At 44.0% G+C, this 27,903-nt stretch overlaps 2 protein-coding genes across 2 annotated transcripts; both read left to right on the forward strand.

Annotated features, from left to right (window-relative positions):
- Positions 1-1,108: 1,108 nt before the first annotated feature.
- Positions 1,109-19,424, forward strand: Syt14 (Synaptotagmin 14). The gene is made up of 11 exons (XM_070521854.1): positions 1,109-1,236; positions 1,722-1,898; positions 2,560-2,718; positions 4,275-4,495; positions 5,702-5,914; positions 7,003-7,114; positions 7,929-8,086; positions 9,435-9,624; positions 10,431-10,546; positions 12,116-12,280; positions 13,462-19,424. Exons 1-11 carry the CDS (start codon positions 1,221-1,223, stop codon positions 13,492-13,494), a joined length of 1,560 nt encoding a protein of 519 aa, XP_070377955.1. The 5' UTR covers positions 1,109-1,220; the 3' UTR covers positions 13,495-19,424.
- A 3,557-nt stretch (positions 19,425-22,981) lies between these two features.
- LOC139047782 (uncharacterized) lies at positions 22,982-27,663 on the forward strand. Its single transcript, XM_070521855.1, has one exon. It carries the CDS (start codon positions 22,983-22,985, stop codon positions 24,165-24,167), a length of 1,185 nt encoding a protein of 394 aa, XP_070377956.1. The 5' UTR covers position 22,982; the 3' UTR covers positions 24,168-27,663.
- Positions 27,664-27,903: the final 240 nt, after the last annotated feature.

Here is a 27,903-nt window from a genome sequence, read left to right on the forward strand (position 1 = left end):
TGATTTTCTTATGCCAAAGCCAGAACAAGTGGCCTCAAGCGGTGGCATCCAGCGGCTATATATATGGACCGTGCAGAGCATTGCGTTTCAATAACATAGCTGTAGTAGATGAAAAGCAGCCATCATAAAATAATGGTCCGTCGTGATTATCAAGCATCTTGTTGGCACTTGGTACGCGAGTCACACTAGCCAGTGTATGCAATAGAAGATACTGATAAGCATTTCATCTGTTGTTGAAGTGGCCAGTCAACTGGTGTGGTGACACTTTCAAGAAGAGTTGGACAGCATGTGTTTTTGCCTTGTTTTGCCACTAGGAACGTTGGTCACCGCCTCGAGTTTTAATTGCTGAATTTACTCCCTCTCTCTCTCTGTATATATATTGATTTCTCTTTTTTTTTTGCATTCGTAGTATAACTTGTTTATTCAAAGAGAACATATTTTTATGGTGCTCTGTACCTGATTGCCTCAGACTGGTTTATGACGTGCTCTTCTGCCTCAGTAAGACTGCAGCTGCAATATTACCAGCCGTAGATAAGCTTGCAAGGCAAGAATTGATGAGCCCGTTTTTTTTTTTTTTTAGGGACTATCTGGGGTGTTTGCCTTTTTTCCCCTCTCTCTCTTCTGTCTTCAAATTGAGAGGGATGTTGAATGCCACAGTATATAAAATTGTCACCGATTGCCCCATAACAATATTGTAGTGAACACAGAACATTACAGGCAGATTGCGAAAATGAGTGTCTTTTCATTTAGTGCTTGATAAAAAATAAGAAATAAACGAAGTTCGGTGGACGCGTTATAGTTCGGCTTCGCCTCAGCACGATGCATAGTGCTGTGAAGCCCACACTCGCAAAGGGGAAATTAGGTCGAGATCGAATGCGAGCGCCTGACGGAATTTCGAAACATTTTTCGGCGAAGCTCTAGCGCTTTCTTCGGTTACAGAAGCGAAACGAAAATTTTGGTGGCTGACGCTGATTGATTCACGGCCACCTCATTCAAGCCACCGCTGTTGACGTTCTTGCGGACAGCAGCCGGGAGTACTCGGGGGAAAAAAAAGCAAGTGAAAAGAAAAACCGGGTCAGCCAATCACAAACTGGCTCGGCAGCCGTCAGCGACACCCCGATTCGTTCACGTTTCTTGCGCTTCTTTTTGTGTTGGTTTAGCGCAACTGACAGCGCGCACACGATCGTCTCTTCCTGCGGCGCTACCACCGTACCTCCAAGATGCAAATGCTCACAGGTGAATTTGCACGCTTCGGCAGAGACCGCTTGCAATCGGTGCGGCCGTCCGCAAAGATGCCGTCGACGCGCCGGGTGCGCGGAAAGTAGGGCGCGTTAGGCCTAGTCGACGCTCCGTAGTAAATAAAAAGCACGTTGCGAAACCTAAAAGATGGGAGGACCGAGCGGTAAATTGGCTGGCTTCTGGCCTGTCGTGCAAACTCCCCGGGAACCGGTGAATGCGTGGCACCGTTCCTCCACTCGTTCCGTTTGCATTCGCATTGGCCGCGCGTTTGTTTCGACTCCCGAATCTTCGGGCATCGCCGACGGGGATATGCGTATGTTTCTAGCTGTCGCGTTTCAGAGGAATGCTGCACGAATAATGCGTGCACGACCAATAACGCAACTACGCTTTCGCAGCGCGAATACTGAGCTGGCTGCTGGGCCAATGTTTTAAGAGTTAGAGGTCCGTCCCCGACTTCACCCTGCATGCTCTTTTGGTCGCAGTGCCCGTTGAGACGACCGTCTACCTCGGTGCTGTGGGTGTGATTTTGGTGATGCTCGGAGTGTTCTACCTCTACCTGAGCAAGAAGGTTTGCTTCACAACGGTAGGAGGCTTTCCCTGCTGCGACGGCCCCGTTTCATCGCGTGAACGCGAGCGACAGGTGATCGCCAGGAACTTGGGTAAGACCTGTGCGTTGCGCGGCCGCATTTGGCTTTGCCGCATTGCACTTGCGCATTGAGGCGTAGCTACGCGTGAGCACCCTGTTGCACATGTCTACGAGTTTCCTGTATTCTATCTGTTGAGTGCGGCGCTCGTTAGCTTTGATAGCCAGATTAATCGAACAGTGTGTTTAGTTTATGCAGGTGGTGATTAAAAGAAAAAACTTCGTTGCTGAGCTGTTGAAAACTTGTCTTTTTTTTTTCTTTTTTTTCTTTGTGGATTCCTTAATTGCACATAATTAAAATTGCTCCGTATTATTACACTCCGTTAAGAAAATTTTGCCACTGCGCACCAGAAGTGTATTACTCTGTACGTGTTAATATTTGTGCCGCTGTGTAATCTAAACGCGAAACGACGTTAGTTTGAGTTGTTACATTTTGCTTTGTGCTTATCATTATTGTATTGCCACGGTGCACTCATGCGTGAGACTTCACTTCTGTGCACAAGGTAGTGTAAATCATAATCTTAAAACACGTTGACTGAAGTGTTATCTCGTAGTTTCTCCTGTCCTATATGACTGATATGTATAGCAAGCAAGCTGATAGTGATTATGACGCTTAGAGAAGCCGAAGTAAAATCTACACTGCAAGTGCATCTATTTTGTCGTTATTGTGTACACAGGGGCAGCGTATGCTTATGATGACGCCGAGTCATCAACAGACAGTGACGAAGAAGTGATACAACAACTCCACCATTCTGCCAGCCTGCAAGGGGGTTTTCTCAACAACACATCATCTAGGAAGGTGTCAAGCATGGGCCACTCCAGTGATCATGCGCATGGTAATTAAGTCATACATGTGCTAAGTCGTGCACATTGTTATCACCATTACAAGGAATGTCTTCTTGCGGTGTTTTAACTTACGTTGTAAGTGCGGCAGTATGGAAATGACAACCTTATTTTGCTTGTAGCTTCCTTCTGTGAATGTAAAAGCACGGCATTTGCTTCCTTTAACTTTTGCTCCACATGGCAATATATCATGCAAGCTCTCATGAGTAAAGTTGTGGTGTGGAGAAATTAAACTGGGACATAGGGACAGACGCGGATTTTCATGCCTGTTTTTTCTTTCATGCTTTAAATCTATGTATTATACTCATAATGGAACACCGACTAGCCCAATTTCAAGCCTTCTTTAATGTCATGCAAGCATGGCATTTGTTTTTCTTAATGTTTGCTCTGTAAAGCTGGTACACACAGTGCTCCAATGAGGGAGCCTACACATGGAGTGTTGTTTACTAACTGTAGTAGAAGGATTAACCATCCTTAGATTAGTATAGGTGCAGGTATGTGCCTTACACCCTAATTTTCCAGCGAAAAGGCATCATGTGTTTGTTATTCACTTCTCGAGTTTTCTGTGTGTGCGTGAATGACCGATATCGACGAGTGCTCCGTTTTCAAGACCAGCCAAGTGCAGTGCACAGAAATGGACAGGCTTTGCACAATACTGGACACACTTGCACAGTGGATTCGTGTGTTGAAGGGCTATTCACTGCGTACAACTCTGTATGCACTTACACATGCACGTCAGAGTGGTGGTACACTTTTTCGTTGTTGGACCGGCCTTAGTAGCCCAATGGCTATGGCATTGCACTGCTGAGCTCAAGCTCACGGGCTCGATCCTGGCCTCGACGGCCGAATTTTAGTGCTAGCAAAATGCAAAAACGCTCATGTACTTAGGTTACGGTGCATGCTAAAGGACCCTTGATGGTCAAAATTATTCTGGAGTTCCTCACTGTGGTGCACGTGCCTTATAATCATATAGTGGTTTTGGCATATGAAGACCCCTGAATTAAATTTTTTATTTTTCGTTCTTGATACCTACTGCATGGACAAAACAGACGCCATTTTGACTATTAGAAACAATGAGGCAAGCTCACACTGACACTTGATTAATGACTGCCAGAGAATGATCATACCTCACTGAGAGTATCCGATTCATTTTTTTTTTTTAGGAGTGTCAAAGTTGAGAAGAGTGTATGTGTGTGAAGCGTAGGTAGCTGGTCATATGTGGTAGAGTAACAGAGGGAATGGGAGAGCTTAGAATAGTGTGTATGTGTGTATGTGTCTATTTGTATATATATAGTGCAACTGACAGTGGGTCTGCTCCGGGTCATCGTCAGTTGCACTTCACTCCTCAAAGAGGGAGGACTTGTGCGTGTGTCGAGTGAGCTCCTGAACACCTTGCAGTGAGTGAGGTGAACACGATTTAAATCATGGAACAGAGACTTTGAAGAGATGCGACATAATGCAAATGTGTTTCTCTCAAATTTACCGCCAAATCACCACTTAATTGTTTTTTTTTTTTCATGGCATTTCTTGCATTGCATCTTTGTTGCAGGCAATGGGCATCTGCCACAACCAGATTTGGTTTCCCTTGCGGAGAATGGACGTGCCGTATCCACAGGGGCAGAGGCAGCGGAAGCAGCAGACACAAGCAGGGCTTCTACTAAGGCAACGCAGGGAAGTTCAACAGTTCGCACCGCTTTGCAGTATGAGAATGGTGCTTTTCTGAAGGCCGAAGACTCTCCACTTTCTCTGGCAGCATGTGGGGGAACCGATGTAAGTAACCAACCTAACCTAACCTCACCTAAGATAAAACACAAGGCTATCTGGGAAAACTTTTTCACACAAAGATTACAGCTGAATATGACAATTTCTCATGTGTTGGTTGTACATACACTTTTCTTTTTCATTGTTTATATTGCGTGGTCTAAACACACATTATTTATACTGTTTCAAACCGTCTGGCAAGCTTACACTGCTACTTGCTTGATGACTGCCAGCAAATGCTTGCATCAGTCCAGCATTCATGACACCCAAGCTACCTGCCATGGTTGCTCAGTGGCTATGGTGTTGGGCTGCTAAGCATGAGGTCGCGGGATCAAATCCCGGTCATGGCGGCCGCATTTCGATGAGGGCAAAATGTGAAAACACCCATGCACTTAGATTTAGGTGCACGTTAAAGAACCCCAGGTAGTCTAAATTTCCTGAGTCCTCTGCAACGGTGTGCCTCATAATCAGAAAGTGGTTTTGGCACGTAAAACTCCATGACACCCAAGCTCTTTGTGAACTGGTGCATATTGTTGTATGCAGAATTCACATCTCCTTGTGAAGCAACATGGAGGACAGTTTTCATCACATTGCCTCTTGTGTTCTCTCTCCAGTGCGATGTCTGCAAAATGTGAAAGGGCAGACCGTAGCAGTGGTTGCAGCAGCAAATGTGTCAGGGACTCCCCATAGAACAGCCTAGTGTTCTTATACTTACAGAAAACAGTGCATGCAGGATGCATAAGCTATGCTTCTTCATTATGTGCCGATACTTTTGGCTTCCAGTGAAGATTACAAGTTATAGAGGTATTCACAATGAACTTAGTGAGTTAATGCACTTTATGGTGTTACTGACTGGCATATGAGAAAGCAGATATGCATGCGCTTTCACAGCAGAAAAGAGTGGTTAATCTTATTTATAGTAGTACACGGGCAGCTCGACATCTTTTATTGCAGGGTAGAAATGAGATGCAGACAGGACTGATTTCAGTAGAATAAAAGGCTAGACATGCCAATACTGCCGCTGTTCTATGCAAGACAGCGTTGCGACAGGCGGGCAAGGGAGCAGTCAGTCCGTTATATTCGAATTTTTTTACTGTTCCAGATTTTAGAATAATGTCTCTTTGCCTTTGCACATTATTCTGCTCACCATATTGCTGATTCTCGTCGCATCATTATTATTACATGTGAACATAAATTTTTCGCTGCTGTCTACAGGAGCCCATGCTGCTTGACTTGGCCGAAGAGGAATTGAGGTGCGTGGCCGAAGCTTCCGGTCTGCATGGCCCTGGGCCTTCAGAGCAAACCACCCGCTGCGGTGCCCTTGAGCTCATGTTTGAGTACAATGAGTCAGCTCGCAAGGTCTTGGTCACCGTCCTGAGGGCGCACGATCTGCCCAGTCGAGACCGTGGAGGAGCTAACAGCGTGCAAGTAAGTTGTGCGGCTTAAATAAAGATTATGCAAATATATTTGTGAGTGTATGAGCCCACGCAACCAAGAACCACAAGTTTGTGCTTTCTTTTGTTTTTTTCTTTAGCAAGAACTATATAGGGGTGTGTATGTGTGTATATATATATATATATAGGGGAGAAGTGGGAAGGAAGAAGTTGGAATAAAATGGCGGACGACACCCGTCTCACTTAGATTATGTCATTTCTGTTGCCGTCCTAGTTAGGAACGCTACATATATATATATATACGAGACTCACCTAAGTTGCTGTCAAGTCTTGTCATTCTCACAAGGTCTCACGTCTTTCGCACAGTCCTGCCTCTTCTTTAGAGCATCGTATAGTCTCAATTATCTCTCACAGTTGCGCCAATTTTCCCTTAGATGGTCTCTGACAAGCTGTCAAGCGATACAGTGTGGAAAGCTTTCCGCCTGTTGGTCAAGCCAGGTATCAAAACCTCAACAAGCCATGAAGTAATAAAGCAAAGCAGATGCTTTGGAATTGGTTGAGCTGAGGGTCAAAATTATGGCTTCTGAATAGCGAGACTGATTACCCAACTTGGCGGCCAGTTCAGTACTGCCAGAACACACTTTAGAAGAGCTATACTGCTACCTGCAAAGCATGCCACATCACGTGTCAGTACACAAAGCATTACAATGATAAAAATGGAGTGTAAGGTAGCAGATAACTTCGATTTTGCAGTAGCCAAATCAGAAAAATAGTGGTCATGATGATATAATGGGGTAATATAAGTACCCACTAGATGTTGGGGGAGTAAGCAGTAAGAGTGTATGTGTTAATGTGAAGGAAGCATGCTCACACATACAAGATCAGCAGACCTTCCTTTTAATAGATTTTTTATTCATACTTAAAGCTGTATGTTTCTTATGATGTACGAGCATAACAGCCAGACTTTAGATTCTTGCAAATGCTTCATATCTGCATGCATAATGTGACTTAACTTAAATAGCGCACTGTACTTTGCCTTCTTGCAGTAATGCTGTTAGACATGCACATAGTAGTTATCTCATGAGTGCTGTTATAATGCGAAAATTTCTCTATTTCTTTAAGGTACGACTACTGCTGTTGCCCCATAAGAGGCAGAAATTCAGAACAAAAATTAAACAAGCGGGCGAGGATATGACCTTCAATGAAACGTTTGCCTTCGCACGGATCAGCCCTGGTAAGGCATTTTGTGTCAGACTAGAAAACCATCCTTCAATGTGCGAATGTATTTGCTAGAAAACAATATATATAGATATATGCAAGTTGTTACACTTTATGCGTAGCTTAATAGGGCGAGTGTAGTTCTTTAATTTTAGTGGTATAACCAAGAATTTAGAAGCGGGAGGGGAGAGGGGCGGGGGAGCTGTGATATGTTCTGTCATTAAAAAAAAGTGGGGGGACGTTGTTGCTAATAGCTGGGTCTACTTCTGCAGTGATGAATGAAACACATATTTAGTAATGTTTGCTTTATTGAAAGATTTGTTTACCTGTTTAGTTGCTGCAAGTATATCTTCCCCTTTTCTTGTATGCTTATGCACAATATGAACAATGGTAGGTTGTGTAGAGACTCGTTGGCTTCTGATCGGAGAAGCAAGGTTAACGCTGCATAGCCAAACAAGGTACAAAATAAATAAAGATCTGCAAGCACGCTAAGATGTACAGATGAGGCGCATCACAAATGTGCAATTTCATCATGCGCATGTTCGTATATTTCTTAACTTTGTGCCTTGTTCCGGCTGTACAGCACAACTCAGCTTTATGAGCGATGGCAACAATTATGCATGCTTGACTAACACAGCCGAAAGCTAAGGCTACTCCTGCATTGCAGCAAGAATGCATGCTTGGAACACCTGCAATATCGCGATGATTATGCACAGATATGCTATGCGACAGTGTGTGCATAATTAAAGGTTGGCATTGATAGTGTAGCAATTAAAGCTAGTTCGTGCTAACCTAATGAGTTTCTGCATGCATGTTCACTTGGTCCACAGAGGAAGTGAACACTATGGGGTTGCGTGTACGGTTGTACGGGTGCGAGCGCATGCGCCGAGAGCATCTGGTCGGGGAGACCGTGCTGCCTTTCCAGTGCTTGGCCCTCGACCAGCCTTCCACTATGTGGCTCATGCTGGAGCCACGCTCTAACCTGGCTGTAAGGCTCGCTGTTTCTCATCTCTTCAGATTGCATGTCCCCGTTCTATGATTTGCATTTCTGTTGCCATAGCTGCATCTCTTGCATTTGAATAACAGAATTCCTTCTTATGCTTGTTCCTGTCCTGGTCTTATTTCACTTTGTTTCGTGTCCTAACACACCCTAGCTGGAATTCCTTCTGTGATTTCACATTTCCGAATAGCCAAGAAGATACAAGGGTTAGAAAGGGTGAAATGAAGATGAAGACAGCTTTATGTACATAGACAAGACAAGTACTCTTGTCTTTGTCTATGCATTTGCCTTGCCTATATGTTTCTAACCCTGTCTTCATCTTCATTTTCGTTCATTAATCTGTTCAAAAGATGTGAACCCACTATCCCAACAAGGTGCAATCTTAAGGTACAAAGGTGCTTGCTTGGCTTTGTATGCAAATTTAACAAAACTTACTCACTCATGTTTACATGCCAGTAAGCTAAAAACTTGCAATGCTTTGGCTACACTGACGCTGTCTGTCATAACCATGCGTCATCATAATTATCATCATCAGTTTTTAAAATTTTGCTGCATGACAAAGGCCTCTTGTAGTTTAATGTCAGCCAACTTCCTCTGAAGCCCGTAAATAAAAAAAAAAAAATTAACCTTATCACTGGAGCTAATCCTTTGCTGCTCCCACATGCATTTCCATTTCCTTGGCACCACTTTTACTTTACTTGACCATTGGATAAGAACAGTGATTTGGGCAAGTTGATCTAAGTTCATGGTGTAATTGTTGTTGCAAAGCACAGAAGTAAGGAAATAAATGAAAAAGAAGGAAGGTTTAGCAAAAGAAAGACAAACAAACAAGCGCTCGTGTTTGCCTTTGTTTCGCTGACTCTTCATTCTTTTTCTTTCTGCACTTCAGTGCTTTGCACCGAAAAAATCACACCGTCTACTGTATAGACAACTTTACCTTGTCACTGCCAGCTTGGAAGTGTTTGATATAGGAAAATTAATATTTTGAGAGCTCCTGTAGACCATCTTACTCATGTGTGCAGTCAACCACAAAAGTTTACAGACCGCGAGATCTGAGAGAAAGCTGAATATCTCTGCAGCCTTAGGTATGCAGCCTGGCATTTGGATTTCCAGCCTGTACAATTAATGCGAACAGCATAGTGTTGTACGATTTTACTGGCTACGGCCACAAACTGCTTGTAAGTTTCATATGTTTTCAGATCCCGCAGTCTGTAAACTTTTGGTGTAGACTGCACATGCATTATTCCTGCATGTCATCATGATCAGTGGCACACAGTTCATGTTTTTTTTTTTTTCCACAGTAGCCACACACCTAAACATTTCACTCTCGTCACAGCACTGGGATTCCAAGTGTGAGATTTCAAGCTTGGCTCGATCAGACTCAACGAGCTCGGCGCAGTCGATGCAGCATGGGGGTCTGCCAGAACTACTGCTGGGGCTTGCCTACAACGGCACAACTGGTCGCCTTGCTGTTGAGGTCATAAAGGGAAGCCACTTTCGCAATGTCACCATGAACAGGGCCCCAGGTGTGTACTGCCCGCTTTCGCACGTTCAGTGTCTCGTTACATTTGAGGGTGACTTCTAAAAAAACCAGGCAAACTTGTGCAGCCTTTGCGGAATGATGGCCATATTTCCAGCAAAGCTGTTAGTGCTCCTTGGACCCCCTCCGCCAAACCCCCTTAAATGAAAGAGGTTTGGTTACCATAACTTTGATGATTCGGTACGATTATTTAACTCTCACATCCGTAGCATCACATGCACGTCACCGTCATGACGTTCCCCCCTTACCGTCTTCTTTTTGGCATGTAGCTGTTTCACTTTCTCAATTAGGTGCAAATATCTTAAAATCTAGCACTTTTGGCATTGACACTCTCATTGTCTATGATTTAGGATGTTTCTAGGTCACAATAACAGCTTAGCTGTAAAATTTCGAGCTTCACTGCAAGTTTTGTAAAACATTGTGTAAATATTGCAGTTATAGGAGTGCCAGAAAAAAATAGGTGCTAGCAGTTGACTTCTATTTACTAAAAGCAGAAAATACACATCGCAATGTATACTTTCTAATGAATTTCATTCAATGTCCTATCATTATTATAGTAGCTGTATGTGCAGTCAATTTACTCTGCAGCACAACCTTGTTATTGCACACAAAATGTGAATGTTTCTTGTTCTTTTTTCTTTCGAAAACATTGTTCAACCAGTTGATCTGTGCAGCATCCTTCCTGGTCTTCTCATAAACAGCCCGTGTGAAAATTGTGCTAATGTGTATCCTGTAACGCTCGCTTCTTTGTCACTATAATTTAAAATTTCCCCTTTCAATTTTTTTTTGCAGACACATTTGTGAAGCTTACGCTGATGTCTTCAAGCGGTCAGGAAATAACCCGAAGCAAGACATCTGTTCGGCGAGGGCAGCCAAACCCTCTCTTCAAGGAAACATTTGTGTTCCAGGCATGTATTCTTTTGTCATGACTGGCTGGCTGCATTACCCTATAATCTAGCGACAACAGGAAGGAAGACAGAGAGAGAGAGAGGGAATGAAGCCTTTATTTGAAGCAGTGGCTTGTCAGTTGAGGTGGGAGGGTCCCTTATTCCAGGAACCCTCTGGCTTGGATCGCCCTCCGAGCCCGGGCGACGAGTTCGCGCTGGTCGACCAGGTCCGGCTTGGAGATCATAGCCTCCCCCGTTTCAGCGAGGAGGTTTGGGTCTGCGTCTGCTGCTACTGGTTGTGCCGCTCTGATGCTGCCGCGCCGATTCTTGCATTGTAGGAGGAGGTGTGGCAGTGTGTCTGGCACGTTGTAGTGTGTACAGGTGTAGCTGTATAGTGTCGGGTGGAATCGATGCAGTAAGACAGGAAAGGAAGACAGGAAAAAAACTTTATTTAAGGCCAGCACTAAGGCCCAGTAAAGAAGAGCGCTTGCTCTGCTAAGCCTTGTTGTTGATGCGCTGAGTTTAAGTGAAGCCAAGCACTCCGGGAAGTGGGGAAGGGAAAGGGAAATAAGAAGAGGTAATGGCAGTGTTACATAACTACAGAATGTGTTCTGTATCTGCCCTTATCTCCAGATGGTTGGGGCTGTCAGCTGTGCTATGCCATCCGAAGTTGTAGAGCATTAGTTGGGTGAGCATTGCTCTTACAAGCAGTCAACTGAGTTTTACAAAAGGCCAATACGTCTCGGTAAGAATTTGTCGTATAACTAGTCTTCATAAACTGCAGCAGAAAAAATTCATATAAGCTGTGGCCTGGTAAGCCAGAAAGAATACAAAATGAACTATAAATGGCGCCGCCATCTTCACATTCCCGCACCTGCTCCATCTGACATCCTAGATTTTGATAGCATCTGTTCAGGGCCAGTTGATTGCCTATCAACAAAAATAAGACTGCCAATGCGTTCTTAAGTGAACAGGTACTCAACCTGCAAACTTTTTCCGAAACTTTTCTGCAAAAAAATATTGTGAAATCTCTGATGTCATGTTGATGTCGTCAACACCTTGTTTTAACGTGCAAAATTGAAAAGCAGCAGTGTTGCATTAGTTTTCCTCACTTGTAATGAAGTAATCAACCTTTTTTTTTCTCATGAGAAATACAAAAGTGTTCTGAAAGCACACTGTACAATTCTATGTTGATCTACTATTTCTCTTTTGCATCCTTTTAACATGCACATTTATATACTATATGGCCAACCAGACCTACTTCTCTGAATTTGCTGGAATTACAAATGCTCAGAGTTTGAGCTGTCATGAACTGACTCTAATTGCATCATACTAAATAAGTCATGCATGCATGGCTATGTGCAAAGACTTAGTGCTTAAGCCTGCATTTCAAAGTTGAATTCATTTGGTGGGTCACAGAATTTTTTGCATTTGAACAGCACAACTTGAGACAAAGACCATCTCTGTCATTGTCTTAATTTGCCCCGTTCAATGTTCAGGGTACTCTACTAATCACCCCACATTAGTGCTTTTAAGTCAAAGAATCATTAACGAAATCTCGTGTGACTTTTTTTTTTCTTTTCTTCCTAGGTTGCCCTCTTTCAGTTGCCAGATGTGACGCTAATGGTTTCTGTTTACTACAAGCGATCCATGAAGCGCAAAGACATGATTGGCTGGTTCTCACTAGGCCTTAACAGCTCTGGCGAGGAGGAACTATCTCACTGGAATGACATGCGTGAGAGCAAAGGAGAACAGGTAGGATATGTCTCACACATAGGATATGGTACAATATAAGCTCAGCAAGTTTGCAAGATTTCATCATGAAAGGCACAGACAATTAGGAAGAAAACGACACGGATGCTCACTAAGAATTGATGGCCATATTTATAATGGAAGCAGATGAAACAAATTTTTGGACGTGTGTACATTGGGACAAAGTGTTTGTATGTGTATGTGTGCGTTTTGTTTTTGTTGTTTTTTCATCACAGGTGGACGGCTTAGCCACCAGAAAGCACTTTGGCCACCTTGATTCATGGCTGTTCACACTCCTGAATCCTTAGCCAATCATATCTTGTTGGATGACAAATCTGAGATGTAAATCTTGTTTGCATTTATTCGGAAAGTGAAGTTTGCTGTTGGGACGCTCATGTTTATCTTTGAGTTACCTTAGCAGTTATGGCATCACCTTAATATCACCTTGGTCACCTTAGCTGGTGCTATTTCACTCATTCAAGAAATATTTTTCCTGTGGCTATGCTTCTTGCCTTATTCCTTTCTAACCCATTAACTCGCCACGCAAAAAGTTGCCAACTTTAGGAAGACCAGTTGTGTGAGGCATGCATGAAATTACAATGCATCTGCCATGATAACCCAGTTGGCTACGGCGTGCTTCTGCTAGTAACAAGGTCGCAGGTTTGATGGTCGGCTGTGGCAGCCACAATTTTATGGGGGGCAAAATGCAACAATGCTCATCTACTAGCTTAAATTTAGATTCACGTTAAATAACCCAAGGTGGTCAAAATTAATCCAGAACCCTCTACTACAGTGTCTCTCGTAGCTTCAGTGTTGCCTTGGGAATGGCCCCTATGGGCTATTCTTCAACCATGGCCCTACGCATCACACACTTACACAGTGACAGGAACCTTACTGCAGCTTATGAGATCAGCTGGCCCCACTAAATTGGTTGTAGGCATGACGGCCATGTTCACACTTCTAGTGCCTTCCTTCCTCTCCTTTCTTTCTTTTTGCCTTCTAACACACTTCCTCCTGCAAACTATAGACATGCATCTGGTTGACGTATCTACCTTCTTTTTCCCTACCTTTTCTCTACATTCCCTACCTTTCCCTATTTTCCTCCTCCTTCTCCCAAACCCTGCGAGTCAGTCAATCAACATTACAGTGCATTAACCATTGCATTCTGTTCGTGTTCTTGCCAGATGTGCAGGTGGCACGTACTCCTCGACAGCTAGCAAGCTGAGCTCGTCCACAGGACGACTTCGCTACCATGCCTGAAGAGAAGGACAAGTCTTGCAGAATCAACTCAGTGAGAACAAGGGAGCTGCTCGTGTGCCTGCCTCTGAGAAAATTTGAAGCGCATGATATCTTCGCTTGTGTTGAGGACAATGCTTACTTTTGGCTGTCTCCTTCAGACGAAAAGAAGGCTGTTCCCTTCAGCCTTCAGCGCTCCTCAGCTGATTTCCTCAGTGCTTGGATGATGCAAACATCACAGAACTGCACTCTAAGTGGGCCTTTGTTTTGCTCATTGATAACTTGACAGAAGTGGGAAATATTGCACGATTACTATATAGTTCAAGCAACACCATTTTGTCGGCTTTGCTTACGAGTGCAAGTTTGGAGCTTTTCCAAAAGGTCTGGAATATTGCGCATCTTCGATATGAGCACTTGCGTCAGGCTTTGGAATGCACGCAGAATATATTGTTACCTCTTCTTATGCACTGAGCCAGGTGATATGTATCATATATACAGTGCTACCGACACTGCTGATGTTATCTTCTCGCATGGCAGCACACGAGAGCGCCCTGTGCCGTGGCATTGGCCTACTGATGCCTTTGCTCTTCAAACTAAACCAAGGTATTGAAGCTACTCACGGAATATGTAAACACAATGTGTGCTCCTTTCCCATTTCATGTCTTTTTGATGTTGGCTGAAGATCATCCACAGCCAAGGCGCCCTTTAGGGGACGGACGCAAGAGTTCTGCTGCAAGTATACTCAAACATATCTGTGCTCAGAGAATGTGCGTACTTTTGAGGTGCACACAGTGCACATTTTGTATGTGTGGATGGAGTGATATGTACTTTTTTTGAAGTTTGTATGCAACATGACCGGTCGCTGCTTGTGAACGGTGACCGTATTCTTTGAGATATGTGCGAAGAATGTACTGACTGATGGTTCATAAAGGCGTTTATTTATTTGTTTATTTAACTATATATTTGTTCATTTATTTCGTTTTTTACATGTGTGCTTTGTTTGAATGTTGTAAGTTTATATGTACCCGGGCAGTGTGCTTTGCAGTCAGATGGCCAGGATTTGATTCTTTGTTTGAACCCATGCCTGGCCTCATGCTTTTTCTTCTCGGTGGGTGTCTGTTGTAGCACAGCTCCAATTTGTAGTTGTCGTGTTTTGAAAAGCCTTCAATATTTGGTATTGCTGACTTGTAGTTAAACAGGAGAGTTTCAGTATGAACTGTGTTATTAGAACACTATAAGGAATGTTCTGCAGGAACCACTAGGTATATAAAGACCAGAAGTAGGTCATACAATTTATGTAAAAAAAATGTAGCAAACAAACAACAAAAAAAGAAGAAATAGACTGAAGCCTGTCTTAAGAATTTTGGTCACAAACTGACGCTCCTCTTTGGAGAGTGTAAACTGTGACACATTAACGGGTTTGATGTTTGTCTGTTATGCACTGCTTGCAGGGAAATCAGTTTTCTATGTGATCAGTCTCGAATAGCACATCCTGCATAGTTTTTCTTGTGATACCTCTAGCTGGCCCCGTAACCTTGCACTTTCTAGGCATGCAGTGCTCCAGGTACATGCGTACATGTGTATGTGTTTGTATAATTGCCAGGGCTGCCAGCCCGAGGGAAATCTTTCATATTGAGCGAGCTGATAGGAGGCCATGTGAAGAATGTGGACATTTTTTACTGTGAGGGAATGTCTTGACATCTTGGTTTTTGCAAGCTTTTAAGTTATAAATTTATCTTTTCTGAGGAACACTGTTGATAGGTGCCCGCAGACACGCACAATTTTGTCTTCGAGTAAATTAGTTGTCAAGTTCAGAAAAGTGCATTGCTGCTTTGCAGTACTTGTCATTGCAGCATATCTGAAAAACTTAGAATTGCTATTCAACTGCAACTCTGAATCTGCCTCGAAATTTTGTCCTTAGTATTCACTTTGCACTAACAGACATTTTCCTTGGCTAATTTGGCTGTGAAGACTGCAAGTTCACTTTAGGAAAATAAGAATGTAAATATGAAAGCTCTTGATGCCACTTTGTTTAGCAATAACATAAGAGACAGAAGGAAAGAATGGAAAGCTCCTGTCACGCTGTTTGTAACCTTTGTTTTGCAGGGTAGGCAGCCCTGGCACGCATTGTCTCTTGTGTCTAAACATCTTCGGTCTCCACGCACAGTTCTCAAAAGTCTGGGAAATGTGCCGGCCGAGGGCACTGTACCCTTGTCTCGCCTTGGGCCGAGATGCCCAGCGTTAATGCTGGTGGTCGTCCCTATGGGAGTGTGGAAGCCTTTCTTTTTTTGCCTGTTGTCCCGCTGTTGGGCCTTGTATGAACACACGTTTCTATATTTTGCAAGCATCTTGGCAGCCAAGTCTGCTTTCCTTCTTTCGAGCTTGAGCGCCGCCTTCGCAACGCCCCAAGAAGCAAAATGAGCTTATTGTCGAATTGGCCCAACATTCATTGATCGACTGACCAAAAGTGGCCTGCTCCTGCAGCCATGCCGTAAATGGTTTGGATGGACTTCGAAAATGAGACGCAACTTAATGCAGCCCAATGTTGGGCCCCCGATGTCTGCTTGATGTGGGCAAAGGCTTGGCAAATGTTGGGCCCGTGATGGCAAGCTTTCTGTAATGTGATTGCTACAACACAAATACATTGTGTTAGCCTAGGCTTTCTTTTTTTTTTTTTTAGAGCCAACCTCCAACAAACCTGTGGAATACTTGACTGGTTGTTGCACAGTGTGCTTTGACAGTGCTGTGATGGTCCTGTAAAACAACAATGATGCTATATTACATGATCTATTGTAGCATTGTTCTGGGTTTGCTAACACAAGGCTTAGCTGCTTCATGAAATGACCATTTGAAGCTTTGTAGGAGCGAATATAGAAAACGATTAATCAAATATGTCATTAGATGCAGGAGATTTTGGATCAATGTGCAGCTTAACTTGATATACAAGCTATGTTAGCTTGCAGCAGGAAACCAACGAACTTCTGATGAATAGTCAGCCATATGCTCTTGGGGCGCTGCAAGACCCTGATGCATGAAGGTAGTTCCCACATGCAGAAGCACTGAGGTAGAGCTCAAGTTTAATGTGGTTCATATTGAACTAACAATTAAGTGTGGAACCATGTTTTGTTGTGCCATCCTGGCTGATATGTTGTGTAGACTTGTCATGTATCAGCAGGTAGTCTGGTGGTGCAGCAGATTCCTTGACATACGAGAGTCGCACCACTCCTTAAAATGCATGCTGTTGATGTTGAGAAATGCATAATAAGCACAGTGGCCCTGAGACCTCAATGTTGTTAACCTTGTATGTTTGTTTCCGGCGGTCGCAGCAGAGCCTTAAGTTAGCTAAACCTGCTGTCGACTGGGTGTTGACTGTAAGACCTGCAGTAGTTGTAGCAATTTCGATGTTTCCACCAACATCTAATTTTGTGAAAAGAATGACTTTGACCCATTACAAAGTACTCTTCTGGGCGTTGTTATGCCCTGTCATTGCACCTTTATGAGCATCAATTACAGTCCTTCATTAACTAGCATGTGCATGTTCTTGCAAATTTGATCATGCCGTTTCCTTGTTCAGCCACATCGAGGCATCCACCAGCAAGGTGAAAGATAGATTCAGAACAAAACTTTAAGAAGCACCGTAGTGTTTGATTTGTGCACTTGTCAAAACTGTTATGCCGTTTTTCACTTGGGCTGCGGAAAACTTGATGCATGTTTGATTTTATCATTCTGGCAGCGCCAGGGAAAGCGGCCAGAAGTGTTTATTGCCGAGGAATGTTGCAGAATATGCCGCAACTGCTCTTCAGGCATTGTTGAAGTGAAGTGCTACACAGCTTTCTTGAACAATGAACTGTTCACTGCGAACAGCTTGCACAAATCAAAGGTAACATTGCTTCTGGTACCACATGTGACAATCTCTTGTTCCCTGGTTGCACCATTACTCAGGTTAAAAGTACCACATGGCTACTGCTGCTTCAAGTGCTGCTGTCACTGAAGCAGCAGTTTTGTGTGAATATCTTAAAAAAGTGCCAAGTTAGGTTTGTCTGGGAAGATTCCATGCACTGAAAGAAAATGAGGAAGAAAGTTTGCAGTACCAGTGCATAAGTGAACAATGCAATAATACTGCTGCAGAGTCGAGACATTTCCATGTTAAGTGGATATCAGTCCAGGTGAAGACTTTGTGACTGGTTCAATATTAAGCTTGCATCAAGTGAAGAACACATGGTCTGCCTGGTTAGCAGTTCAGTTAAAGTGATTCCTGTTTGCCGGATTACTGCTGCTTTGCATTTGGTTGCAACTGGCAAACGTTTGCATTCAAAATAGTATGTGGAATTCAGTTATACTGATAATTGCCTCTTTAGTAAATTATATTTCAGAAACCAGTGCAATTCATTCGGTTCCACTGGTTATCTTTAGGGTTCAGTATAGACAACCAGCTCATTGCACGAATGATTAACTGGCACACATTCCAGCTAGTCCTTGCATCAAACGATCACATCACTCTGGCATCACTTAGTCATTCAAGGTCACCGCTACCAATCTTGTACTGACTGGCACTAGCCATCACGTTTGAACCAACATGGTACCAATTAATAGTTTTCTTTAAACCACTTCAACTGGAAGCTGTGCAAATTGACTGGCAAGATTTTTGCCTGAGGAAAAAATGTAGATGCAATTGATCCTTCTTAATGTGTTCATTGCAGAGTGGCAAAGCCTATAACAAGCTGCTTGAGAGCTCACAGATCATCTGGTGACTTGTGTGCTGACTGTCTTGCAACTTGTGATTTGTATGCGCTGACAAACATATGATGCTTGTTAACCAGATGGAAGTTTGCCGAGCTCATTGAGTATAGTTTGCAGTGCAGCTTGCATGGTAAATATGAGATACGATAGCTTGTATGCTTCTTCTGTCCCTGGAAACGTTCACAAGACTTCTTCTTGGGCTCGCATTTGCAACGCTCAAAGGAAATGTAAAAGGGATACAGGCAGCAATCAAGGAGTATTGTATGTTTTTACATTTTGTCGTTTTACCAAATAAGCTCTGCAAAAGTGCATGGTGTGGAGGAAGATCAACTTGCACGCTGAGCTGTTGAATGATTCACCCTTGCTCTGTCATTTACAGTTTAACCTTGTTATTGTGAAGTCACATCCTATACAAATATACCTTCATTATGTCCGGCATTTGTTATAAGCATTAATTTGTTACATGCTGATGAGGACGAGAAACCTTTTTATGTTTACATTGTTACATCCTTTAATTTGTTGTTTCTGTGTTCTTTGTATCAAGGTTCGGCTGTACTAGTCTCCCAGTTAACCCTGTTGGTAGAGCAACTGCGCCAAGAATGTGATGGTGCTGGGTTAAGTCCCCAGAGCAGGGTGACTTAATCTTCAACTGTGAAGAAGTTTTCCGAGAAACCTGCGCGAGTTTTCTTCGTGGTGTCGTACAACTTGCGGGTGAATGCCCACTTTCTCAAGTATGCCCCCCTTTGTGAACTGACCGTACGGGTGCTTCTAGTGTCGTTTCACCTCAGAAGGCAGCAATGCTGGGTTTCACCCTTCGCGGCGAAGGAGACGAAACCCACCCGGGTAAAAGTGAGACCACGTTTTATTCACGTGTATATCGCATCTGCGGCGTGTGATATTTTCCTTTGTGATTCGTAATTACGTATTCGTGGTTGTAACCTCACCGGCACATATTTGTGATCATCTGCACGTTCGGTCTTCTTTCTCCCTGCACTGCACTGTCGTGAAAAGTAATGCCGTGTGAATCTCGCAAAATTTAGAATGCCACTCGTGATACTTCATTTGGCAGTTCGTTAAAACAGCGCACAAACAATGTGTGATCTAGTTATTGAACTGTGTTATGTTGTGTAAACTGAATGGGTTATATTTATTAAAGAGTATACAATACTGACACATTTAGTTTGAAAGTATCAACTAAAGTCGAACCTGCTTTGTTCGCTTTTGGTCCTTGCAAAATGCTTATTCTTTTACTAAAGGGGTCCTGAACAGGCTTGGCATCCTGAATATCCAGCTTAACGTTTTCTCTTCATCGACAGTACCATGTCAGCATGTCAGCCTGTCAATGTCGCTGCTTTGTTGTGACACAAAATTCAAAAGCAGGTGCCATTACAGTTGCACGAACCTCTGCATTAACTGGAACATGGGGGCAGCTCGGGTCGGCGTATTTACTTGCCACGTAACAAGAATAAGAAACAAAATAGTGTAGCTGGGATGTGAGACGTCAACATGCTTCTGTGTCTAAACATCAGTTATGCAGGTATGAGGATGAGGACGAGTCGTCAGAACGAGGCAAAGAAGAGAAGGGATTGCAGCAGTACTGAAGAGAATATTGTTGGTTTAAGGGGATGATAAAGAGTTAAATAAGTCGCGCTGTAATAGTAATGCATGTTTCTGGAATGCCAAAAAGGCCACTCTTACTGTGAGAAATGGCTTGATGAACCAGCAAAGATGCAAAAACAAAACACATGTGACAGTGCTGCCTTGAGCATCTCATTAGCTCACCATGATGTTTGATTCTGACACCGTATACCCTAGCCTACCTAATTAATTGTTTAAGGTAGCCTGCCTTAAGGTAGGCTACATTGTATTCTAAACTATTAAATTTTATGAAATGATTAAAATTTTAAGAATGATTAAAATTATTAAATTACTAAATTATTAAAAAATACTTTGAAATCTTTTGATGTTAACGGACCTTAAGGCGCTAAGATTTTGGTGCGAACATTAACAAAAATTAATAGTTTGGACTTTATTGTGCTTTCTGATAATGAAACCCTTAATTAGTGCGAAATGAACTAAAATAGAGTTTTTAATAAATACCTTATTGGTCTAAACTGATTCTAATGTTGCTTTAAATGTTTGTCACTTGTGTGGACACTCGCACATTGCATGCATGGAACGAAGCCTGCTTAGCACACCTTCAAAGACTTAGCCATATGGCTGCATCGTCCAGGCACATTATTGGATTTATTATTTGTGACTATTTGATAAGTGCAGATTTTATAATGTGTGAAGTGAGTACTTTTTTTGTGGTTCAGCACTTTAATTATTGAATATATGTTCTGTTGGTTAAAAGAAAAGAAGAAGATTTTATATCTGCCCATCCATAACAGTGTGAAAAAAACCTTTGCTAAGTTTATCGAACTTTAACCCAAGGCAATGTGGCAAAGCCTTGGTTATGGATCACTTGTGTAGTAAATGTGATTATTGTTACGAGGCAATTTTTTTTTAAAGAAAGAGGTTGCCTTTGTACACGTGCGCATACATTACAGTTCCCAGAAATTGTTGACTGTTGCTTATGGACAAATCATCCTGTAAGAGCCTCCTTTCTTTGTTGCACATTAAATATAATAATGTTTGAAAAAATACTGTGTGGCCTGCAACCCTTTTCTCTCCTGGCAAGATGTGCTCTCCATGGTATAAAGGTGAACTTCAAACGTGGATACAGTGAAATAAGTCTAAAATTTTCTCGTCAGTACTAGTGTTAATTTTTGTTAATGAAAATTAATGTAACAAACATAATTTTGTGCTAGATGCAACTTTGCAATAATGATGTTCGATTGCGTTTATGATTATAAAACCAACACAAATACCACTTCTAGTAAGTTTGTCAGTGTTCTCTTGCGAGTTGTGATATATGTGATCCGTATATGCAATATGGTATATGTGATTCGGCCAAGTGTTGTTTACAGCTCCACGAGCTTCTGAACAGTATAACTGATCCTGGTTGCACTAGTGAGCCAAGCACAAGTAATAAGAAGAATTGGCATTTGGGCAAGTTGGTACTGGTTGAAAATCTCAAGGGGGTATAGCACAAGGCGACGAAGACAGAGAGCAGGAAAGACACAGGACAGTGCTCTTCTGTGTCTTTCCTGCTTAATTTTTGTCTTTGTCATCTGGCACTGCCTCTTCGAGATGTCCAACAAGTAATAAACTCTATTTTAAAGAGACGTATGATGTGCTGCGACACCTCGGTCCAGGAGCTTGCTGGCTGCCAACACCATACAGGAGCAAGGATTGAATTTGGTCGCCTTGTGTGGTGGCTGCAGTTAGCTGCAGTCAGCTGAGTACTGGGTGCTCAGGTTAGGTTAGATTTGGTTAGGAGTAGATAGGAAGTGCGGGTGGGGGGCAGGGGGTGCAGTTCCACACCACCCCCTGCATACCATATATACCAATATATACCATGCGTACCATGTATACCATATATACCACATGTGTGGTGTATATATATATGCGTGGCTGCCACCGATCCGATACTGCAGTGGCTGTATAGATCAGGGCTCAACTGATTAGACAACTTAATTGTGTGCAGTGCAAGAACTGACCGGAAATTGTACCGACTTCACAAGTTTGCTTTGCACATATGTACCACATGCACTGCATCAGTTTAATGCAGTGTATGAGTAAATGTGTCCCACTGCGTGGTATATATTGCTTATGTAGTTAAGTTCATGTTAGCAGCCTGCATGATCCAGCCATCTGATCCCCAGGTGTTGTCATTTGCACTCCATTGAAGTCTTGAGGTTTTCCTATCATCACTGTCTTCAATATGTCAGGGAGGTGATTAATACACTCTTTAACAGCAAAGCCGTATGTAGGAGAGTTCCACAACATTTTTCGTGAACCGGTGTGGTGTATGTCGACCAGATAACAGTTGGGCAATGCAACCTGTGTCGCAGCCGTGTAGCTGCTGGATGGCCAGGCTGCAAGTGTAGGGTGTTGTGCTGGCGTCCCATGCAGCTGGCTTGTGCCAATTTTTTTAAAATCTGCAAGTGCCATGTAATTATAGACAGAACGAAGGTAATATGTTGTTTGCCATCGCTTGGAGTAAGTCGGAATATCTTTTGTATTTTGCCTAATTGTGTAGTTAGTTAATTATTTTTAATTAATCATCTGCTCAAATATATTCAGAGCAAAAGTTCCTACGAGGAAATTGCAGATTATACTGAAAAATTCCTGATCCAGCTTTCTATTGCTCAGCAAAATGCTCCACAAAAGCTTTTTCGAATTCTGAAAGAAAGCCCGCGAAATATGAAGTTTAAGTAATAGGAGCAGTTCATTCACTTCAACGTAGTTGAAAAGAAGTAATAAAGCCGTAGATGAATTTATGCTCTTGTAATCACCGTGCGTCAGTGCACATTAAGAAATAACAGCCATTCAGCAACTAAACTAGCGATAAAATAAAAAAAGGACTACTGTCTGTAATCTGCACACTACTAAAATAGCCATCAAAAACGATTACCCATAACAAATGCAAGTTTTGAACTAAAAGATATCTGCGAATCAATCACAAACTCAGTATGCATGCATTAAAATTTTTTTTCTATGCAGAATTACCCGCAAAACATTAAAATTATAGGGTGCTCCACTGGCACTAATTGGCAGCCTGCATTTTCTGCCTTATATAAGACGCAAGCGCATAGTAAATGGCATCTTGAATTTGTTCAAAATGATTCTGCTTCCGACCACGGTCGTGAAAGGACGCAGGATGGCTGGCTCTTCGCGAGCTGTGATAACGGCCGATTCTGGCCGCGGAACATCGTTTTTGGACGGCCTGAAAGATTACAGGATTGTACTGCCGCCGCTGCCAACCGGAGAAGGACTGAAAACAATGGTTGTTCTTCACTGCGACACCGCTGGAAGGCCTTACAGGATAGAAGATTTCCGCCAGCCGATGACAGAAGCCGGCGTCATTGAACAGGTGGGCGGTATCGGAGCGTACCAGATGTCGCACGTCTGGTTAGTCAACTTCCGTAGTGAAGAAGCCAAGAAAAAGTTGCTCGACATCGGGCATATTGTTGTTAAAGGGAAGACTTGCGTTGTCTTTGACCCTGAAAGGCAGGAAGTGCGGCTGAAGGTGCATTGGTGTGCCTTCAACGTCAGCAACGAAACTCTGAGGCGGGCGTTCGCCGAGTACGGCGAAGTGAAAGAAGTTTCGAGCGATAGATGGAAGACCGGCGGGTTTGTAAACGCCGACTCGACTACTCGTGTTGTGCGGCTGGTTCTTCGAGAAGGTGCAAGCCTCGAGCGCATACCCCATCAGCTGCGTATCGGGAACGGGACAGTATTAGTCGTCGTGCCCGGGCGTGCGCCGATATGTCTCCGCTGCCGCAACACAGGCCACATTAGGCGGGACTGCAAGGTGCCCAAGTGCAGCGAGTGCCACGCCTTCGGGCATGAAGAGGCTGAATGCACGAAGTCATACGCCCGCGCCGCGACTCGAGGAACATTCGGCGATAATAGTGAGCTGCACATGGACGAGGATGAAGCTGAGCAAGCTGCCTCCAACCCAGTGGTCGAGAGCCAATCGGCCGCAGCGCTGAGCGATGAAAAGGAAGGCGCCATGCCAGGGACTCGTGAGTCAGCGCCCAGCACCCCCAAGTCGGCAACCACGAGCATGGATACCAATTCATCGCAAGATATACCACGCCCTTCTGAAAAAAGCAACGAGGAACCCATGGAGTCTGACCCTGCGGCTGCGAAACGACGCCACGACGATGTCAGTGCAATGAGCCAGGAGCAACGACTGCGTCTCCTAGACCGCCAGTGGGGCGTAGGTGAAGGGAAAAAGCAGCGTGTCACCAGCGGGCAACGATCGTCGTCGCTTCCTCGCGACGACAACCCGAAGACCTAATAATGGAGGGACGGCACTGCACGGCGCGGCGTTGTGCGCATGAAGGTAAGCGCCGTACTGGCGGCCTGGTCTTGCTTAACGATGGCGGCATTTGAAAGACACCTCGTAGTAGCCACGCTTAATGTCAGGGGTCTTTCATCCAGGAGGAGGCAAAATCAGCTGCTGAGACTCGTGACTGAGCAGGAATTGGATATCGTAGCGATACAAGAAACCAAAATCGAGAGTCAAGACCAGACCGACAGAATGGTGCTCTCGTTCAGTAGTCGGTATGATGTTTGCGTGTCTCATGCCGTGGGTGCCTCGGCAGGTTGCATGCTGTTGATTCGCCAGTCTCTGGGAGCGATTGTGGAAAGAGTTGAGACTTGCGTTTTCGGTCGATGGATTGTCTGTGACATCACACTTGCTGGTGTGGAATTGCGTATTATCTGTATTTACGCACACACTAACATGGCAGAGAGGCGAAACCTTTTTGAGACAGTCGGCAACCATTGTGACACAGACCGTCTGCTCGTCTTAATTGGCGATTTCAACTGCGTAAGCATGGCACGCGACAAAACCAGTGCGACGCCCATCGGGATGCGAGTACAGCCTGTTTGGGTGACATAATTGACCGCTGTCATCTAGAGGATGTTGGTGATTGTCTCGGATGTGGTTCTGGCGTTCGGTTTACCCATTACCAAGGAACGAGTCACGCGCGTCTGGATCGGGCGTACGTATCTGTTGAACTGATACCGTACTGCAGCGAATACAGCGTACAACCAGTGCCGTTCAGTGACCATTGTCTTGTTGTATTCCATGTAGGTAAAAGACAAGGAACGAAAAGCAAATTTGTGTGGGAAAACTGGAAACTTAATGAGAAGCTTCTAAACGATGATATCTTCGTGGATCGCGTTACGTCGGCGATACATGAACTGCCAATGGAGGACAACGAACTTCTGGGAGCGAAATGGGAAAGATTTAAGCAGGCAATGAAAATGATGGCAATTGAACGATCGTGCGCTATAAAGCAAAAGCAAAGGCTGCAGGAAAACACGCTGAGAGATGACCTAAAGTTTTTGATAATGCAAGAAGGAAAGCAGCCAGGCACTTGCACCGAAGAAATGCGCACCGTCAAGCAGAAACTAGAGGCAATAGATACGGAGCGATATCGAGGAGCGATCGTGAGGGCGAGGGCACAGCGGCTGATAGCGGGCGAAATGCCCACAAAACGTGCTCTCGGCTTAGAAAAAAGGCACGCCCGCAAGAATGACATACCAAAAATAGAGTGGAACGGTGTAATCTACGTAGACAAAAGAAATATAGAAAGGGCCTTTTATGAATACTACAGCGGGCTCTTTGGTTACACCAAAGTAAGAACCGAAGACTTCAAGACCCGTTTCCTCTCTTTAATGCCGCGGCTTAGTGATGATACGAAAGAGCGGCTAGAACTGCCCATTTCAACAGAAGAAGTGCGGAAAGCCATAGAAGACCTCAACCCGGGAAAGTCTCCATGACCAGACGGGCTAGTAGCACCGCTTTATAAGGCATTCAAAGATGATTTAGCACCGGTTTTGGCTACACTGTTTAATGAGGCTTATGACAAGGACATGCTTCCCCCTTCATTTTTAACATCCCATACAATTTTAATACCAAAAAGCGAAGATGAAGCTAAACTGCGACAGGTTACCGCTTACCGACCCATATCCCTGACTAATGTAGACTACAAGATCTTCATGAAAATTCTGGCTAAAAGACTCCAAGCCGTGATGCAAGAATTAGTGGGACCACATCAGACCTGTGGTATCAAAGGTCGCACCATATATACCAACATACACACAGCCCGGTCCGTGCTCGAGTGTTGCGATGCTTTGCATCAAAGCATCGCAATGCTCCAGCTCGATTTAGAGAAAGCCTTCGACAGGGCGCCGCATGACCTCTTGTTCTCTGTTTTAGAGCACGTTAATGTTGGATCAGTCATCCGCCAAGGCGTAGCCATGGCGTACAGAGGATGCACAACGCGGTTGTTAGTAAATAAGGGGGTGGGAGCGCGCATCCAAGTGCAACGCTCTGTGCGTCAGGGTTGCCCCCTGTCACCACTGCTTTTTTGTTTGTATATTGAACCTTTTTGTTTGAGTGTTATTGAAAACAACAGCGTTCATGGTTTTCGTTTGCATGCGGCGGAGGTCCGCATTCTCGCGTATGCTGATGACATTGCCGTATTCTGTGCTGACTACGAAAGCGTTCGTGTTGTGGTTCAAATTGTGAAAGACTTTTGTTCTGTGAGCGGGAGTGCTGTGAACTGGGCCAAGTGTTTGGGGTTCTGGCACGGCGACTGGCCCTTAACCCCAACGAATTTCGCAAATATGACTTGGACAGCAACCCCAGTAAAATATTTAGGAGTGCCGCTGGAGAATTATCGCGACAGTGATCGAGCCATATTGGAAAGGCCAAGTTGCTGAAATGCGTGAGAAGGCCGACAGGCTCAAAGGCTTCAGCTGGTCTATTTTCGCGCGTGCCACAATTTGTAACCTTTTTTTTGTAACCAAGCTGTGGTATGTCTTGCAAGCAATTCATTGTTCACGCGTCAATGTGCAGAAGCTGCACCGTGTATTTGCGGTTTTTGTGTGGGGAAGCACTTGGGAGCGGACACGACGCACCAATCTGTTTCACCGCGTCCGCTCTGGAGGACTAGGTTTGGCCCATCTATATCTGCGCCAGTTGGTTAACCGATTTATGTTTTTTCGTGACACGAATGACCCCTTTTTGCGAACTATGTGTCAGGTTAGGTTGGGCAGGGTTTTGCCAAATTTGGTTGTTAGTTCGGAGAGTATGCAAGGGAGCATTTTTGGCTTCCTTAAAGAGGTGTACATGGCATGTCGCGTCTTGCAAGTGCGATTTTCGTTTGAATATTTGTCAGTGGTTTCGCGAAAGAAACTTTATAAGGACCTGTGTGAGGTCTTTCTTCCGGTACCGTTGTACAGGTCGATGTACTGTGCAGGTCCATGGCAGTCAGTTCTAAAACGTGTGAAAAGAATGACTGTACCAGGCGGAGTTAAAAGTTTCTTCTTTAAGCTCCATACGAACACTCTTGAAGTCAAGACGTATTTGGAAGCGAAGGGTTTCTTTGTGCCTTGGGGAAATCATTGTTTCATATGCCGGAAGCCGGAAACTATCGAACATGTTTTCTTAGATTGTTGGGGAGCACTTTTCTTTTGGGACATTCTCCAACGCACGATTAAAAAAGACTTACCGGTTGATGCTTTCGGAATTAGATTTCTGCCCGTTGAGAGTGAAGACGGGATTCCTTTTGACATGATTATGATATTGGGCCTGCACAGTATTTGGCGATCCAGGATGGCGGTCAGCCACGCAGACATTGATGCCAGGCCCATAAGACAGTATTTTTGTGAATCTGTTAGCAGAGCTATTGAAGGCTACAAGATACAAGACCCAGTGCCTGAGTGGCTTCCAAGAATGGAAGCTTTGCTACACATGCGTGAATTTTAATCTCATCACGTAACCCTAAGTGAGGGTGACGTTTTTTTTAACATACGTGTTGTGTTCTTCGCGCGGACTGATTTGTAAACTGACGTGTTGAAGTCGGCAATAAAGAAAAAAAAAAAGAATTTGTTCAATCTTGCTGCACGCACACACTTACTTGCGCAGCTCTTACTGTGGAGCTGTGCATCCATCGTCGTGTGCAATATCAAACTCCAACCCTTCCCCCATGCATGTGGCCCATGCGTATTAGTGGGGC

This window comes from Dermacentor albipictus, chromosome 7, assembly GCF_038994185.2.
Source record: "Dermacentor albipictus isolate Rhodes 1998 colony chromosome 7, USDA_Dalb.pri_finalv2, whole genome shotgun sequence".
Classification (NCBI taxonomy): Eukaryota; Metazoa; Arthropoda; class Arachnida; order Ixodida; family Ixodidae; genus Dermacentor; species Dermacentor albipictus.